The sequence below is a fragment of the Phyllostomus hastatus genome, unplaced genomic scaffold, assembly GCF_019186645.2.
Source record: "Phyllostomus hastatus isolate PE091 unplaced genomic scaffold, TTU_PhHast_1.1 phas_contig_196, whole genome shotgun sequence".
NCBI classification, from domain to species: Eukaryota; Metazoa; Chordata; class Mammalia; order Chiroptera; family Phyllostomidae; genus Phyllostomus; species Phyllostomus hastatus.
The window spans coordinates 31,705,962-31,725,344 of record NW_025333709.1 but is presented as its reverse complement, the minus strand read 5'-3'; the positions used below and the strand labels follow the sequence as shown (position 1 = coordinate 31,725,344).

The following is a 19,383-nucleotide window of genomic DNA, read 5'->3' as shown; positions in this document are numbered from 1 at the left end:
AACTCTTTATGAAATTGTATTAAGCATATATTATTTAAGATTCTACCTATAAACCACTGCTTAGTACTAAGAGGTTTTTTGATATACATAATGTGTAGCTTATATTCATCTAAAACTATTACTTTAACAAACTACTAAAAGGGTTACTCTAATGATACTTTGGTTTAGTATCATGGTGGTTTAGTTTTTCTAGGTTATTAAAAGTTAATATTCACATAAAAATTTTTTAAGTCTTTTTTGGTTACTATAAGTTTATTTTCATTTATTTTTAGTTAAATTTATTGGGGTGACATTGGGGGTGATCATCTAGATTTCAAGTGTACATTTCTATGGCACATGATCTTTATATTGCATTGTATGCCTACCATCCAAGTCAAATAATTTTCCATCACCATATATTTGGCCCCCTTAACTTTTACTACCCTCCAACTCCCTTCCCTCTGGAAACCACCATACTGTTGTCTGTGTCTGTGAGTTTCAGTTTTGTATTCCAGATATGAGTGAAATCATATGGCTCTTAGCTTTTTTTGACTTGTTTTACTTAGCATAATATTCTCAAGGTCCATTCATGCTGTCACAAACGGCAGTATTTCATCTTTTCTTACGGCCAAGTAGTATTCCAATGTATATATGTACCACATCTTCTTCATCCAATCATCAATCCAAAGGACACTTCAGTTGTTTCCATGTCTTGGCCACCATGAATAATCCTGCAGTGAACATAGGGATGCATATGACTAGGTCTGTCCAGAAAAAGTCCAACCATTGTTATATTAACAAGAACAGTTTGCTTGAAATGGATGTACCCTGGCAGCCAAGGAAAGTGGACTGGAATTTTCATGCATGAACAATGATGACTTCACTGTACTAGTCAGTGGGGCCTGTAGACCCGTTGCTTGAGCATGTGTACTGTGTGGCCATCATATTCAAAATAACTGAGCAAGTAGAGCAACAAATCTGCATCAAATTTTGTGTTAAGCTTGAACTTTCCCCTGCAGAAGCTATTTGGATGATTCAGAAGGCTTTTGAGGATAATGCAGTGAGTGCAGCGCAAATGAAAATGTGGCACAGATTCTTCAAAGATGGTTGAGAATCTGTTGAAAGTGATTTCATGTTTTGGAAGGCCTGCGACAAGCAGAACACCCGAGAATGTTAAATGTGTATGGGCTGCAATGAACAAAGATTGGCGACTGACAGTGTGAGAATTAAAAGCTGATGTGGGGAATTCCAAAAACTACTGTGAGACATTGACACAGGATCTTGGCATGAAATGTGTTGTTGTAAAATGCATTCCACGGCTGCTACGGAGAGCCGAAGGAACATCATGCTGCAGTTGCTAATGACGTGATTCAAACTGCTACCAATGAATTAGGTTTCTTCTAGAGAAAGTTATAACTGGAGATGAATGGTGGGTCCACAGGTATGATCTGGAAATGAAGGCCCAGTTGTCCCAAAGGAAGTCACCTGGTTTTCCATGACTGAAGAAAAGTGGCAAAGTTGCAGCAAGATCAAGACCATGTTAATTGCATTTTTTGATTGGGAAAGTGTTGTCCATCATGTGTGTGCCCCTCCAGGCCAAACAATTAATAAAGAGTATTACTTCAATGTTCTTCATCAGTGGAGAGATTCAATATGATGAAAACAGCTATAGCTGTGGCTGCTGGTGATTTGCAGCTTCATCACAACAACATGCCCGCTCATGCATTACGTCTTGTTTAGAGTTTTTTGTGAAACATCAAATCACCCAGGTGACTTGGCCCCGCTATGGTCCAGATTTGGCACCCTGCAATTTCTGGCTTTCCCCAAAACTAAAATCACTTTTGAAAGGGAAGAGATTGCAGATCATTGGTGAGATTCAGGAAAATACGATGGGACAACTGATGGCAATTGGGAGAACTGTGTGAATTCCAAAAGTGCCTACTTTGAAGGGGATTGAGGTGTCATTGTCCTACAGTGTTTTTTGTACCTTGTATCTTCAACAAATGTCTTTATTTTTCATATTTTGTGGCTGGGTACTTTCTGCACAGACCTCATATATCTTTGTGAATAAGTTTATCTTTGTGACTAAATCTTTTTGAGTTTTTCAGGTAGATACCCAGCAAAGGGATTGCTGGGTTACACAGTAACTCTATTCTTTTTTTTTTTTTAAGATTTTATTTATTTATTTTTAGAAGGATAGAAAGGGAGAGTGAGAGGGAGAGAAACATCAGTGTGGGAGAGAAACATTGATTGGTTACCTCTCACAGGCTTCCAGTCCGGGACCTGGTGCATAACCCAGGCATGTGCCCTGACTGGAAATAGAACTGGTGATCTGGTTTGCAGAACAATGTCCAATCCACTGAGCCACACCAAGTCAAAGCTATTCTTAATTTTTTTAAGGAATTGCCATACTGTTTCCATAGTGGCTGTACCAGTTTACATTCTCACCAGCAGTGAATGTGGGTTCCTTTTTCTCCACAGCCTCTCCAACACTTGTTATTACCTATCTTGTTGATAATAGTCATCCTAACTGGTAGGAGGGGTCACTCACCTCATTGTAGTTTTGATCTGCATTTCCCTAATAGCAGTGAAGTTGAGCATCTTTTTATGTATCTGTTGGATGTTTGTATGTCTTTTTGGGAGAAGTGTCTGTTCAGGGCCTCTGCCCATTTTTTAATTGGGTTGTTTGGTGTTGAGTTGTGTAAGTTCTTTATATGTTTTGGATATTAACCCCTTGTTGGACTGTTGTTTGCAAATATCTCATTCAGTTGGTTGCCTTTTTGTTTTGTTGGTTTCTTTTGCTGTGCAGAAGCTTTTTAGTTTGATATAGTCTCATTTATTCTTGCCTTTACTTCCTTTGTCTTTACTTCCTTGCCTTTGGGGTCAAATTCATAAAATGTTCTTTACAACCAAGGTTTATAAGCTTAGTGCCTTGTTTCTATGTAATTCATTATCTCAGATCTTATACTTAGTTTTTGATCCATTTTGAATTAATTTTTGTACATGGGGACAAACTGTAATCTAGTTTTCTTCTTTTGCATGTGGCTTTCCAATGTTCCCAACACCATTTATTGAAGAGGTGTTCTTTTCTCCATTGTGTATTTTGGCTGCTAAAAGGAGCCTTTAAATACAAGGAAATTTGTTGAGAAATCCTTTTGAGTAATCTGATTATATTCTGATTTATCTTTTTTGAGTACATATTTTTTTAATATCATAATACTAAGACTGAGATATACCATTTAATTTTCTGCATATCACTCAAATGTAAGACATACTAATCCAGAATAAACAGTGCATCAAGTAATTTTCTCTTAAGTTAAAATAATTCATTAAAAATTTTATATGGTTTCCTTCTATGACTTATAACAAAGAACATTGTTGTTTCACTTATGTTAGTAACTTGAATTTGTACAGATATCCAAAAATAAGTGTAGTTCCTATTTGAAAAATACTTAAAAGATTACAAATACATTCAAAGCATTATTCTGGTTAAAGTTTAATGCATTATACTTTGGGAGTTTAAACTTAAAACCTGTTTTAAATAAGAAATTAAACATTTGAAATTGCACTTTGACATTCTGTGATGTTATGAATAAAATCTATTCAAATAAATTTTAAGTTTAAATAGCTTAACTTTTGTAGTTTATTGAGTTATTTATTTATGTATTGTTAACATATCTTAGCATCTTTATGTTCTAAAAACTGATGAGAATGCTATTTGAGGGGGAAATTTCAGAGAAATTTTGTTACAGCATCCACATTTTTTTCCCTTTGGCTTTATGTACTTTAAGGTCCATGAAATTCTCATGGATTTTATTTTCAGATTTAGAATACCACATCTTTGAAAAAACTACTTCTTCAAACAATTGACTGTAAATAAATGAATTATTGGTAATGAGTATACTATAAGTACCAGTGGTAATAAAGAAGGGGAGTAATACATTTCAAGATTTTTAAAAAGATTCCTCATTCCCTACAAGACTTATTTATATCTAATTGTGCATAATTTGTTTATAGGGAATAATAGATATTTCTTAGAAAGTTATGAGATTTAGGAAAAATTACAAAAATGCTTCTTCATAATAAGTCAAATTTGTACTTTTAGGAAACTCATTTTCAGTTATTACTTACTATTTCTAAGTGATTCATATATTTTATGGGGTATGCTATACCTAATATTAATTGTTGATTAATCATTATTTATTTAGCTGCTTTGAATTATCCAGGCCATTTACTTCTCTTGCAGTTTTCATGTTTTGACTTATTTTTCACAATTCTACCCAAAATTTAGTAAGAACCAGAGCCAATAGAAATTGAAGCCCAAATCACTATCCTTCTGTTGCTACTACTTGTTCTTCAAGTTTAATCTACTTAGTAATTGAAATGATGTTTTGAATCTCAATTAATTGTTTACTTTAACATTTGTTAATAGCTATATTAGAGCTAGTTCACCAGGGAGACAACTATAATTAGCACGGTGTTGAAATGAAGAAATATGTGAAAAACAATTAAAGTGAGCTCTTCGATAAGTGAGGTGGGTGGGGGCCATACTCTTCCAGACCAGGTTAGTGGTATGATGTCATTCTCATAAAAATCTTGTTTTGCTTACATGGTGTGAGTTGGTGGTCTTTGTCCTTCTAATTAAGGATAATAAGTCATGATAAAATTAGATTTCTTATTGATCGTCATATGCAGAAGGAGTAAGAATTGGTTAAGAACCAGTAACCTGTCCCCTCACCCCTAGGGTGTGAGCACTGGAAGGATTAAGGCCCACTGCAGGGAAGCTCACACTGCCCTTTCCTCTGTTCTTTCAGTTAAATAGAAGATTTGTAGTTCCCATGACTGTGAATCTGGTGCTTTTCACAAGAACCAAATTCTTTTTAAAAAATTAAGATTGCTTATTTTTAGAAACCCACTGGCCTGGAGATGATTGCTTTGGTATGTCATGTTGACAGACGCAGTACATACTTTTTTCTGATTAATATTAGTTTGCTTTAATTTATGCTGAATTTAGTGGTCAGTGTAAACTTTTAAAAATCAAGGGCAGGTTTTTATATGCTTAGGTTTGCTTACCCAGTAGTAATTACAGAGTTTGGCAGTGTTGATTCGTACATTTTATTAGAAACAGTATCTGACAGCCCTGTGGACATAAACTCATCACTTTTATTTCTAGAATACTGCACTTATAAGGTGCTTTTTTCCCATGTCTACAGGCTTTTAAGTATCTTTTAAATATGCTGGTGTCATATCTTTTTCAGTATCTGCCAAATTGGTATTGTATTTAATCTTGAAAGTATATTTTGATTTTTGTGAACTAAAAGTAATTGCAGAATATTAAACATTCTTAGTAGTTAAAAGTTTTCTTCCATTTAATTTGAGCTTTTGTTGTTACTAACAAATAATTTGTGGCAGTTTCTCTTTCTCTCTTTCTTCCTTTTTTTTCTTTTTCTCTCTGCCTCTCTCTTAATGACTGATAGAATCTATATACTTGTCACCTTAGTGTGATAGAAATGTTCCACTCAGATCAAGGATTTCTTTCTGGTTTTGTATGTTCTCACCTGCTCCTCACTGTAAATCATTGAAATGTCAAGTGTAATGATTAATTAAGCTGCACGTGCAAGTGTTTTTTTTCACCTGTCAAGCAGGAAAGAGGTTTTATAGCAAGATTAGATGGTTCTAATTCACAGCTTTTACTTCAGACTGTCAGTGGGTAGAAATATTTTATATTTAGATACTTATTCAGAATATGGCATGCCAGAGTTTGTTTGGTTTTGAATTCTTAAATATTCTAAGACACAATTATTATACCAAACCCTATCATTAAACTGCTAATTAGAGGCACAGAGTAAATTCAGAGTTCCTACATAAATATTTTGGAATTTAAGGTTCATACTTTATAATGACCTTTTATTCAAATACTGGTAGTTGATTTAAGTTACTTAAAGTAAATATTTTTAAGTTTTTAAATTTTGTGTGTGTACATGGTATCATGTACACCATGAGATCCATTTGTAATGAGATTCATTCTCATTATAATATAGCATGGGTTTAAATTTGTATGAAATGATGATAGTGGTAAATACACTTTTTTCTTTGAGTAATGAAGTTTTGTAGAATGTAATGTTAACCTTTTTATTTTTATACTTTAATATAAAACAAGACTTGGAAAGCTTGTTCTTTCTACCCTAGTTCTTTACCCCCAACCCCCTCAACTCTTAAACCATCAATACAAGTAAAACCTCAAATTGTATAGTAATCTTAATCTATTATTAAAAGGTCCTAGAAAGGAAGATTACAAGGTAGATTCAGGTTTTGAATCGGTTTTGCCATTGGTTTAGCAGCGGGTGGGCAGGCAGATGCCTGCTCAGAGTAGAACCTATTGCCATTTTTCACCATTGATAGAGTAGCCTTTCAGAGTCAATGAGCTCTGTCAATGTGAGCTTGTCAAGGCTACAACTTCATAGACCTGAGAGGCGGTTTGAGAGGTCAGCCCTTTTCAGGTTCGCTGTGATGCAAATGAACTTTAATGCTTAAACAACTATTGGAATTTTTATGTCTGCTCCTTGTTCTTTTTTCTTCACAAAGTCATTGACGAGACATTCAGTGCTTTTTAAATTGGAAGTTGCATTGTGCTAAAGACCTGGTACAGATTTACGGAGGGCTGAAAGCAGTTAGATCATGTTCTTTTCATGGTGCGATTAGAATCAAATCGATTTCCCTACAGCCTTCAGCATTCAGATGGCAATTTTAACAAAGCTTGGGGGCTAGACAAGGGACAAAACGACTGAACTGAATGTTAATTATACTCTGCAGCCTTATTTTCTTTTGATTTGGAGCTGACTGGCAACTAAATTAACAAAAAGTGTGACCATAACTGCTGCCCTATTTTCATTTAAAAGGAGAGCTGCCTCTAAAAGGCTATCTTTACAAAGAAACAAGTGAGGTCTGCTGATCATTGTTAACAAGGGCACATTTTTTTCCTTTAAAATTCTTGCCCAAAAACCTGTTAAAAAATATAATGTACTAAATCAGTCATTGGCATATTATTATCCAGAGAGTTAGTTGGTTTTCTGATTTTTATGACATAAGCTTGGGAAATGTAAGGCAGTGGTGGTAATTAATTCACTGGTAGTTATGAATTATACTTGGCACCCATGCGGCTGTGGTGTGTCCTTAGCATGTTCAGCATGCTGAAAGGTAACACGGTAACTAGATAATGGTAGATGCGATTTTATTATGTAACATTGAACTATTTAAAAGCAGCTTGATCCTAACGGTTTCTCACCTAGCTCATCCTTGCTCCATATGCAGTTTTTCACTTTTGCTTGTTGGTACTCGGTTGTGCCACATTAGTAGTGCTGGATGCCTTTTTCCTTCCCTTGTGAGGAAGTTGCAGCTGCACCAAGTTGCATTTGATTCTTGTGGCAACACTGTCTTTTCTGCACCTGCAGCTGTGTCAGTATCATCCTAACACCTGGCATCATGAATTATCTTCTCTTTTATTCATAGTCCCAAGCAAAAACATTTCATGCTTGCTGCGTAGTATATATTGCAAAAATCAAGTGTTCTTAAACATAAATTTCTCAGTTGATTCCTTTAACAGTGTTGAATTAAGAGTTTGATTTTACTATTATTTTTGTTGGTTTAAATACAGTTTTGCCCTGTTTTAATACTTACATATTGTTTAAGTATTGCAAAGATTTTTTAAATGAATGGGGATTTAAATTTATATTATTTGGTAGGGACCATTAGCTTTTAGACTTTGATAGTTTTAACTCAGAGGCCAGTAAGTTTGAAACAGTGAAAAAAGGATAGAGTGCTAAAAATAAACCCCAAACCATACTTTATTAAATGAGAGTACTATTTGTATTCAGGGGACTATTTAGTGCTGGACTGTTGACAGTGTTCTAGGCCACCTTATATTCAATCAGTGTCTCATACCTCTCTCCTTTTCACACAAAAAGCAGCTGCAAAACAGAGTTTTTCTAAACCAGTCAAGAGTAAACTTTTTTCTCATTTGTCTTCCAGACACGAAGATCGATTGAGAAGTTATTAGAATGGGAAAACAATAGGTTATACCACAAGGTGAGTACCACAGGGAGCAGCTTCGTACTGTTGGGGTCTGAATTGCACAGTATGGAAACAGATGCTTTTGTTGAACTAAAAATATGAAAGGTGGACAAATGGGTTAGTCTGTGTGCTGCAATAAAATAGAACTCATTTTTCTTCTTTTACTCTCCTTCTTGTCTAGCTGTGCTTGCACTGGAGACTGAGCAAAAGGAAATGTGAAACGAATAACATGATGGAATATGTAAGTTAAAGGGCTGTTTTGTGAGTTTCTCTATTAAATGATCATTTATTTTGCTTCTGATCTTATTCTTTCCATGATTATTAATCAGCAAAGGTGTCAGGAGCTTAATCTCCTGAGTGCAAAGATTTTCTACGGTTCACAGATGCATGGTTTCATGTGCAAGACTGATTTATAAAGTTATGAATGACTTGAAAACAAGGCTTCACTGTGTTCTGAAAAATAATAAATTAATTGCCAAGATAAAATAGCCTGAACATGTGTTGATGGAGTGTGAAATTTTAGATGCTGTATAAAGAATAACCACAACTTTGGTTACGCAGCAAGTCAGATATGGCTTTTTTATATAATGCTAATCAAGTTTCCAAGTGTGGAAGAAAACCTTTCAGCCAAGTCATTGGAGCTTAAGAAACCTTTAGCCTTTATAAATTTTAACTACCCATACCTCAGTGGCCTTTAAAGAATCTTTTAAAGTGTTATTAGAATATTGTTTTATAAAAATTATCTTTAAGGTAAGTAGGAGATGAGGTTTTTGCCTATTCTGTGTTTATTCCTTAAAAGATATCTAAGTTGTCACTATAGACAGTGAATTTTAGAACTTACTCAGTATGGTATTTAATTTACTGAGTCCTTAATTTATTTGAACAATTTTTCTCCTGAAAATTCAAAATACTATAGAAAATTATGAATTTTAATTTATTTTGTCTTGAGCTTGGGTGTTTTATTTTAAATATGGAAAGGCTATTATATTAAGTAAAAAAATCTAAGGAAGAATGAATTAAAATTAAAGTCATAGCCTTTGTGAAGTACCTGGCACATCATTTCTGACAAATTCCGCTCTCTGGAACAATTTAACCATCATAGATTGTGTGGGTGTATATGTATACAAGATTGATTTAAACAGTGCTTAAATAGTTGGAAATTGTAATAAAATCATGTTGCTTTGTAGTATTTTCTCTTTTTTCATTATCATACAGTCAAATCCCATTGCTAGCCTTGAACATAAAAGATGTCTTAAAACTGTCTTTTTTTTTTTTTTTTTTTTCATAGATTAGGTCTGTATTCAGTGAACCAAATCATGTATAGTGTATCATTATCTCATATATCAAACATGGTACTTTTGGATGATGAAAAAGACACTTGATACTTTATATTGCTAATAAAAAAGCACAAATGATTGTTTTGAAAGTGACCTATGAAAACTCTAGTCTTAATTTTCATCATAGATGGTTAGAAAGTTTATGTATTTTGGCAAGAGGAATGGATATGTAGGAGATTCAACACATTTTGTGAAAAAAATAATTGCTTTATTTATAAACCAAAACACTAAGCTTAAAACTCAGTATTTATTTATTTTTGGACATTTCTAAATTTACATTTGAAAGGAAAACATAAAAGTTATTCCCAGTGTTATTATTTTGAGATAGTGTTATATGAATGTCATTCATTCGTACCATATACTCATTGTATATAGGTGAAATATTTTTTTAACTAAAAATAAAATAATTTACTAACTTCAAAACATCATGAGCTCTGTGTTTTGTTTGTAAAATAGTTTCCTTTCATTTATTACAAATTTTTAGATAAATAAACTCTACTACTAAAGCCATTATATTTTTATACCATCATAGAAGATGTTCAGAAGAATAGTACACAATTTTTTTAATTGATAAAAAATATATTTTAAAAAAATTTTCTCAGTATGTATAGCTTCCTTATCTAATGAATTAGGGCATTTTTACCATGTGTTTGTCTTCAACCTGAACTTTTCTTTAACTTACAGATATTTTATTTGTTAGTTAAAGTAATTCCCTTTGATTATATTTTGAATATTGGAGACGATCTAGAAAAATACCAACTTGACATCAGCTTTTCTTTTATTCAGATATGGTAGAGCAGTATGATTTAGAAGGAATGAGACAAGTGGCCAATTTCTGTGCATTTCTTCTGAAGGAATAGAGTTCATAGGATATATTCTTTATAATGCAAATATGGCCAAAGATAGCCTTTACTTTTCATTATGCAGTGTGCACTGTACCGTGTACCGGTCATGCCCGCACTGAAGACCTGAAACTGTGTAGACCGCTTCATTGAGGACATGTTTGAAATACAGAAGTATATATTGAATGTTGACTTATAAATTGTTTAAACATTTAATCAAGTTTTAGATATAGTTTCTGAAAAAAAAAAGATGAGTTCCACAAACTTGGAAATGTTCAAATCAGATAATTTTTTTTGTTTGGCACCTATTCTATACAAACTTGGAACAAGGGAAGAATTGACTGGAATTTAACACAGTTCAAGTTTGGAATAAAAATGAGCTCTGGCCAACTTGTGTCTTTCTGTGTTACTGTGTTTTGTCTTTGTTGGTGTTCTTTTACTTTTTTGGTAAAATGTCCTTTGGAACAAATTTTAAGCTTTAATTTTGCTAACTTAAGAAGAAAAAGACTTTAAAAAAATTAAGCGATAAAGGATCAATACCTTTTATCGAGAGATTACATATCCTGGTACAGTAAAATGAGAGCAATTCTAGCACCTAAAGACCATTGAATTGGTTAGATAAATGGGCGGCAACCTGAAGAAACAAACATCGGGTTGGCTGCAGCCACGTAGTACAGCAGAAAACGCAAGGCTTTGCAGTTAAGACAGACCTTTGTTCCAACAGTGACTCCACAGTCCATGGTATTACCCTTCTCAGATCATCAGTTTCCTCACCTGTAAAGTGAGGATGGTAACACTTGCCTCATAGAAAGGTTTTTGGGATTAAATAGACATAGAGTATGAAATACTTGTAGTTGTTTCTTAATAAATACTAGTTCTGTGTTCTCACGTATTCATGCTTGTATTCCCCTGTGTGTCAGAGGCATTGTCAAAGTTGTTTCAAGTGATGGAATATAACTGACGTTTTGTTAAGATAAAAAATGTAAGTCTTTTTAAAACTTTTTTCTCTCTTTCTACAGGTCATCCTGATAGAATTTTTACCAAAGACACCGATTTTTCGACCAGATTAGCATTTACTTTATTTATAGAGACTTTCCAAGTATGTTGTCTTTCCAATGGTGCCTTGCTTGGTGCTCTTCTGGTGGTGACATAACATTGGTTCTACAGAATCGTGTGGTGTTTTTTTCTGTTTTTTTTTTTTTTAAATAACCGCATGTTCTAAGTGTGCATTTTTGTCAAACTTTGCAACAGTTATTTCATACAGATGTTTAATACTTAAGTTATTGTGCTCTTTTCTGTTATGTATTCTGATTTTCAAGGATTACTTTTTTGTATTATCAAACAAAATACATTTGAACTTAGCATAAAAAGTGGCCAGCCTTTTATTTATCATCAAGGTACACACAGTTCTTTATTTATTAATTCCTTAATGTAGAAAAACACCTTTGTAAGACTCTATCAATTCTAGAAAGCACACTCTTTGTATTATTTTACTTCCTTTTTAAATTTAACATAGTTATTTTAAATTAGTAAGTATTCTTTAATAGTTTTTTGGAATTTAACATCGTTTCACATACAATTTCTAATGCTTTGTTTACAGCAGAAATATCTGTAACAGTACAAAGACCTGTAAAAAAGTTTTGAAAGGATTTCTGTCTTCAAAAGTAGCAAGGCAGGATTAAATTATTTTTATTAGAATAGACAAATCAGTGAATGGTATGCATGCATCTAATGTTTACTAGAGCTCAGGATCATAAAATATAGTAGCATTACAATCTGTATATTTTTTATCAAGATGATAATAATGGCCTTATTTGGGTTATTTTTTATTGTTTGTCAAATCTTATATACAAAAGTATGGAAATACTCCTTTAAAAAATTTCTAAGAAAAATAGTTGTCCCAATCTAACACAGTCGTAGAAAACTTCTCTAAAAAGCTTTTGAAAGAAGGCAGAAATTCTAGAATTAAAAGCAATCTGGTATTTAATACCCTGTTTATATTTAGAACAGATTATTAGAAATGGCAGACATGCTCAGTACTGTTTCTGTCTGTGGGTTCGCTTTCGGTCCAGTTATGTGTCCTGTTTTGATCGCAAGTGTGACATTTAGAGTTGAACCAGATCAGCTTGTTTCTTTTAAATACATACAGACATACTTATTTTCTTTCTCCTTTTGGTTGTACATTTGTCCATGCATTTTAAATCTTCCTGAATGGCTTATGTGTAAATTTTTGTTTTTATAAACCTGAAATTATACAAATTTTAATGTGTCAAGAACTTGTTCCGTACAGCTGTGGTATCAAGCAATAATGTGAATAACTTTTGAAATTATATAAACTATGCTTAATAATTTGTATTAAGAATTGGTACCACTATATACAATACCTTTTCCCTTGTATTAAATCTTTTAAATACCAGTTTCATTAGTTTATATACCTGTATTTTTTAAAAAGTGTTTTTGTACTTCTCCACCAAAGTATTGTAATTCTATATAAATTTGAATAGTTGAATGCCAGTATTTTATATCCTAGATCCTATACCAGACATTAGGAACTATCTTAAAAACCAGGATTTTTTATGAGTTATTTGTTTCCATTGTCCCCTAAAACACTTAACAGCTTGAGTTTGTAAAACACTCTTCCTCTGAAGAGCTCCAAGTACAAAGAATCCAGACACTGCTAGGCTGTGGCCAGCCTCCCTGAAGTAGTGCGAGTAGAAGGTAACGCTGCTCGGAAATCCAGTGCTCCCCTGGTTCCAGCACGGAAAGCTGTGTGGAGAGCGCTGTGTCTGCGTCAGTGTTCAGAAAGAGCAGACGGGGTGACCGTGCGGACTATGCTACAGTGTTCCGTATCTAGAACTTTACAGATTTGTAGAGCATCATATTGATTAGCTTTATAGGAAGAACCGTTCCTTTTTAGACATAATTTTTCTCCTGTTAGTTTCCTGTAAATTATAATTTTTAATAATTTCCTTAATAATTTTATGGTAAGATAATTTCATAGTTGACAGTATTAAGTGTAGGATTTTAAAAAGCTTTTCTAATTCTATTGAGAGGTGTGTTGGTTGTTTAAAGATTCCCTAGAAATGTGCACTCTTCTATCTCTAATGTACGCACAGAAAGGGACCGTCAGTGCTTTGTTTCACATGCGACGTTGCAGCCAGTTGTGCAGTGAGCAGTCACACTTCTGTGCTTGGGTTTTTGCTAGTTGCTCCCAGTATAACTCCTCTGGCTTAGCCTTTCTTGAGTCATGAATCTAAGTGCCCATGTTACTGGAAATTAGAAATATTTAAAACAATGATCGTTCTCAAGTTTGTGAAACATGAACCATAGGTACTTTAAAACTGACCAAGGAAAGGTATTATTGGCTGCAAATCTAATATATAGATTTTATATAGGCTAAATGAATAATTTAGGATCTTTGTTTATACATTATTGCCATTTTACAATCAGTCTATCGTTCCTGTTTGGAAATATTTTATTTTATTTTATTTTATTATTTATTTATTTTTAGAGAGGGAAGGAAGGGAGAAAGAGAGAGAGGGAAACATCAATGTGTGGTTGCTGGGGGCCATGGCCTGCAACCCAGGCATGTGCCCTGACTGGGAATGGAACCTGCGATGCTTTGGTTCACAGCCTGCGCTCAATCCACTGAGCTACGCCAGTCAGGGCTTGGAAACATTTTAAAAAATCAAATAATGTACTTTAAAAACTCTATTCTATATTAATTTATGACACACTTAGCTTCCAAGGTGGATATTGCCTAGCACTCACAAGAAGGTCACCTTACCTATATAAAGTGGTCATTAGATGCTTTATTAAGACTCTTCAATGACTCAGTTTTGTTCATTTAAAATAAACATGTAATTTAGACCTAAAATCAAGAAGTATTCAAACCTGGAATAATAGTAAACAATGATTTCGTTTTTTTCCTATAAAAACTAGTTTTGTAATTGAATAATTTTAAATCAAGAAAAACCACAACTTTCTCTATGGTTGTGCTTCCAGCGTTAACTGTACAGATCTTCTGGTTGCTTCTTTATATTAGGCCAACTGTATAAAATTTTGACATTTCATACCAATTTATGCTTATAAAAATATTAAACAGTAACATGTACATCTGGACCCACGGGTTGCATGAGTCCCACTGTTGTAGTTTTCTATAACATGGTGTATAGACTGTTTCAGGTTTTAAATGGTGTCCTGCTTCACAATTACAACATTTAGCTGCATGCCTGATTTTCACTATAAATACTTGCTTTGGCTCAGCTGTCGGTCAGTAGTAGTAAATCAGAAGTACAGTGTTTAAAACTGTAGCTGAATTCCAGCATCTAGTCCTGGATCCCCCTTCCTTCTCCTATCTTACTGAAGCACTGTGAGTCCTTTTGCTGTCCTCTTGATGTCCAGAGTCTTCACTCAGGGACATAGTTCCAAATTGCCTTTCTAGCTTCCCTCTCCAAAGCTCCAAGTAAGAATGTTAATTCTTTTGTCTTCTTAGCTAGGTGTTTAGAAGGCCAGTTAAAATGAGTCAGTTACAGTAGGTGATGGAGAGCTGACACTTTCAGATTTGCTAAGGTGGTACTTCCATTTTTAAAATGGAGTTTCTTAATTTCCCAATTTGGTGCAGTGATGTAATTGGAATTTCTTTTTCAACAGGTCCTATCTGTACAGACTCTCCAGGGAGGGAGTAATTAGATCGTTGCATATGGGGTTTTGCAAACCACCATTTCTGAAGAAAGCTGGTTTAGGGTGGAAAGAATAGACTGAAGGCCAGTCCTAAACCAAACTATTAATTGTTTCATAATAGTTTGTAGCCTTTAAAAAGACAAGTTACTCTTAATTTTTCATAGATACGATAGCCAACTTTGTTATTTTTAGGAACCATACCTTTCATATAAGTTGAGATTTGAAGGAGATTTGTCTTTAAATTTTATCCTGTTCCATGCATTTACAAAGATTTTTAGGTAGTAATTTAAGAGAAACCTACAGATTGTTTATATTATGAGTCAGCTTTCAGTGTGCTTGTTTCTGCAGTGGGGAGCAGGCTCCTCCTCCTCCCGTGGTACACCGAAACAGGAGGGGGGGTTTGTGTCTTCCACAGTTCTGAAACAGCTTCAGAATGCTGACACTGATTTTTAATTCATTTCTGTGTTGTACAAGATCATCAAGTTACTGGCTTCTTTGCTTTTATTTTCATTTCCGAAAAAGGAAGATCTATGACTACCTCATATTTTTTAATCATTTATTTTGCTGTTATTTATTACATCCTATGTAAAAGTGAAAATAAGTAGCTAGATGTTTACTACTAAGGACTGAGTAGCTTTTTTGACTTACAGTGTCAGCAAAAACTTGAGTTATTCAGATTTGGCATTTAAAATTAAAGCATTAGAAAGAGTACTCCTTATATGTACCTTTGGTAATGCTTTGCATGTTTAAAAATCAGGTAGACATTAAATATAATACTTGAGAAAAGGGTTTTTTCCTAGTAATACCTTTTAAAATATATTTTCATCTCATATATTTAAGCAAAATCATGCCTTTAAAAATTTTCTGTACTTCATAAACATGGTGCTCCGTCTGAATTTGAGAGTTGACTTCTTTTTTCTTTTTAGGAAAAACATAGTATATTACTTTCCTAGCTCTTTCTCTCAGAAATATTTCAATTAACTGACCACACCAGGCATTCTTAATTTTGGCAGATTGGCCATCTATCCCTTTTTTCCTTCCTTTTTTCTTTCTTAAGAAACAATGTCAACCAGCTTCCAGGAAAACAAAAGTAACAGGCAGTGTTTTGGCTACTCCTTTATCAGACTATAATGTACCTTCAGACTGCAGATTTTTCTCTCTTGTTACCTTTCTTACTGCTTCTTAATTGAGCAAAACTGGTTCCAGTTCTTTTTGACATGGACACTACATAGACTTGAAATGTTCTTGAAGAAAAGAATAAGTAATCTGTTCTCTCAAGAAACTATTGTGGTAAATCAAAGACCACGTTCTCTTCTTTCTCTCTTAGTAGCAGTTTATTTAATTTTAGGTGGTTACAACAGTCACATTGCATTGCCATGAAGTCTTCCTAAACGGGAGTTTGTGTTAAGTGAAGTTATCAAAACCCTGTTAAAATCTCCATTTATTTTTACTTTTGTTGGAGCTAATGATGCTTTGCCCTCTCAGAAGAGTTTAGCGTCGTGAAGCTGGCGGTGGAGGCAAGGTAGACCTGGTTGGAAAGCAACCTGCAGAAACCTGCGGGCTGAGAGGAGGACCTGCACTGTTCTCCTACCTGTACTTTGGTTTGCAAGTTGGAACGTTAGACAGTGGCCAGGAATTGCACACAGCTTTATACTTTCTTTTATTATATTCTTTATTTATTACAATGGAAATAATTTTTTTAAGGAAGAAAAATGTTCTAGGTAGAGTTTTCCTCCACTATCATTTCTTTTGAAGAGATAGTGGGAGACTATCTGGAATAAAGTATTTCTCTTTTATAATTTGTGTGATAATGTAGAAATACTAAATAAATGATTATAGGAGTTTGTCCCTATGTCCTTAGTGAGCATGGAATAACTTTCGAGTGTAATTCATCAGGAACTTCTGATCGGTGAACAGTTATGTGGACCCAAGACCAGGGTCTCTATTATGCTTTCAGGTAATTCTAGTTACATTCAGCTAAGTCTAGTAACATTTTAAAAAATGAAAATAACTTTGGTAAAATATGCACTTGAAATTAAAGGTATGTATTACTATTTTTTAATTACTAAGAAAGCCGTTGCCAAACATATAAATCTTTTTATGTTGAGAAGATTTTTTTTGGTTAAATGAAAATTTGTTGACCTTCATAATAGTGAAGAAATATGTAGATGGGTTGGTTATATTTAAGATGGCTTGGTTTTTGGCCCTATGTTGATTGTTATGTATTTAGTCTTATGAAATTGTCTTCATTGACAGAATTTTTCTAGTAAACAAACAGAGACCTAGTTTGAACTTTGTTCATGTGCTTTTAGTTGAGTTTTGTTGTTTTAAGTGACTCTGTTGTACCACATGACTTCAGCACGTGATTTCATGCTTAGAACTAAAATATAAACGAATTCACAGCATTTGGTCTTTAAATAAAAGCTTAAGCCAATTTAGGTGAAGTTGGAAACGAGTCAGGAACTTAGAGATCAAATCACTTAAAATGAAGTGTACCAAACTGTTGAACGATCATATGAATGAACACACACACACATATTTCTTCTGTAGACACAACCTGTACAAATATCTGGGAATAAAAAATTGATATTACGAATATGAGTTTAGGAACTATGTGCAATAAACTTAAAATTTTATGTTATGTGTTCATGAACTTGCATTATAGTTGGAAAAATGCAGCTTGTGTAATAAACATTTTTTCTCTCAAGGTCTTTTTAAAATTATCCCTAAATTTTAAAAGCCAATACAGCTTTTATATAGGATTCTCAATTATTCTATTTAGGTTTAACATTGGTTTAAGCTTCCAAGGGGAGGCAGAAATAATTCTAATTAGCACTCTGTAAATACACATATTTAGCAGTATTCATTTAAGTAAAGTTTTGTTACATTGTATCAAATGACTGTCATACACACTTTTATTTTTTCATTTTACTTGATTGACTGAGATTCTAATGCAGACCTTTAAGAAATAGTTTATATAGAGCGAGAAAAAATGTGTGTGCATATATACACACATACACATCAGATACAGTAATAGTAACTCAGTTTGCTAAGGCATCTCTTTTTTAGTAGGTGGTAAAGATGCTTTTACCTTCATCACCTGCATTGTTTTAGTTAGACTGCAAAGTGAAATTGATTCTACTTTAAACATTTAAAAACTAGGAAGGAAATTTTGTGTTTGTGGGTTGTTCCTTCAGTCATCTCAATATTGTAGTTTTAAAATAATTCCTTATTTTCTGAATTTCTATCTTTTTATTTCATCCAAGACAAACGTGAGAGTTCTCAGCAGTGTATTGTTTCCCTTTTCACAAACGGAGACCTAAGCAAAAACGTCATGTCTGCTTGCAGGAGTTACTGTCTTAGAATCTATCACTGAAAGCCCCAAAGATAGCCCAACCTTTTATACCTACAGCCTTAGATATTGTTAGACAGCCATTCAGTTTTCTTTGCATTGTATGTGAAATGAATATTTCTTGAGACTTTTTTGTTTGCTTTACTAAAAGAAATCAAGGAAGGGAAGAAAAAACTCAAAAAACAAAACAAACAAAAAACACCCTGTAACTCATGTGAAGCATGCAGGGTGTTGTAATTTCAGTTTGCAAAGCGGTGTGATACAATGTTGCTGAGCCAAAAGCACACGATAGATTTAATGTAGCCAATTGTGTACTTTTGAAAAAAAGAGTAACTGTTCCCTGTGAGTTAATTTTGGATTTTTTCAAAATCTCTCTTTTAGGCTTTGTGCTGGATTCTTCCAGACAAATGCGTATTCCATGTGGGCCACTGTTCTGCTAAATGCTCTCAGTTCTCCTTTTGCAATCAAGATTATGTTGCTAAGGAGATTTTGCTTTTATTGGTGCCATTGATTTGTGTTAATACGTTTTGAATACCTCTCCGTATTCTTCCGTAGACAAGGCCAAAAGAAAAACTTCCCCGAGTTTCCCAATTTACATTACAAATGGAGCGGTGGTGTAATGAAGCCGATATAAAGTGGGCAGTTGAAAGGGAACTAAAGAAGGGCACTCAAGTGAGAAATGAAGAAATGTGCCGAGTGTAGTCTGTGGGCTGCCTTTGGTCCAGCTGCAGGAACTGGCTCTGGCCAGAGGCAGAGCGAGGAGCACCTCCCTCTGCAAAGACCACCCACTTTTTAGAGCCCGGGCTGGCATGCCACGGATTACCTCATTGACTGATAGAGGGCCGGTAAAGACTGAGACACTCTCTGACGGGCAGAGATGATTCTAACCCCACATCTCTTTTTGAGTCTCTTCTTGAGCGTGACTTAAGACTAGACAAGCTATACCCTATGACCTGCAGTTGCCCTTAAAGAAGCTCAGTGGATCCACCAGTTTTTCAGTTGTAAGGTCTAGCATATTTAAATATTTTTGTTGGTGTGTTCTAGGTAAGAAGGATGTTAACTAGATTAAACTGGAGGTTTTAGTTCTGTGCTCCTGACTTTAGATCATATTCTAGACTCC

The 19,383-nt window shown here is 34.0% G+C and overlaps 1 protein-coding gene across 2 annotated transcripts in view; it reads left to right on the top strand.

The window, feature by feature from the left end:
- The window catches only part of CHIC2 (cysteine rich hydrophobic domain 2), a 42,176-nt gene extending 30,578 nt beyond the window's left edge, over positions 1-11,598 (top strand). For both annotated transcript variants that reach the window (XM_045833945.1, XM_045833944.1), the window contains exons 4-6: positions 8,008-8,064; positions 8,231-8,290; positions 11,248-11,598. In XM_045833945.1, coding sequence (XP_045689901.1) covers positions 8,008-8,064; positions 8,231-8,290; positions 11,248-11,298 — 168 coding nt within the window. In that variant the 3' untranslated portion in view covers positions 11,299-11,598. The remainder of the gene's footprint in view (positions 1-8,007; positions 8,065-8,230; positions 8,291-11,247) is intronic.
- Positions 11,599-19,383: the final 7,785 nt, after the last annotated feature.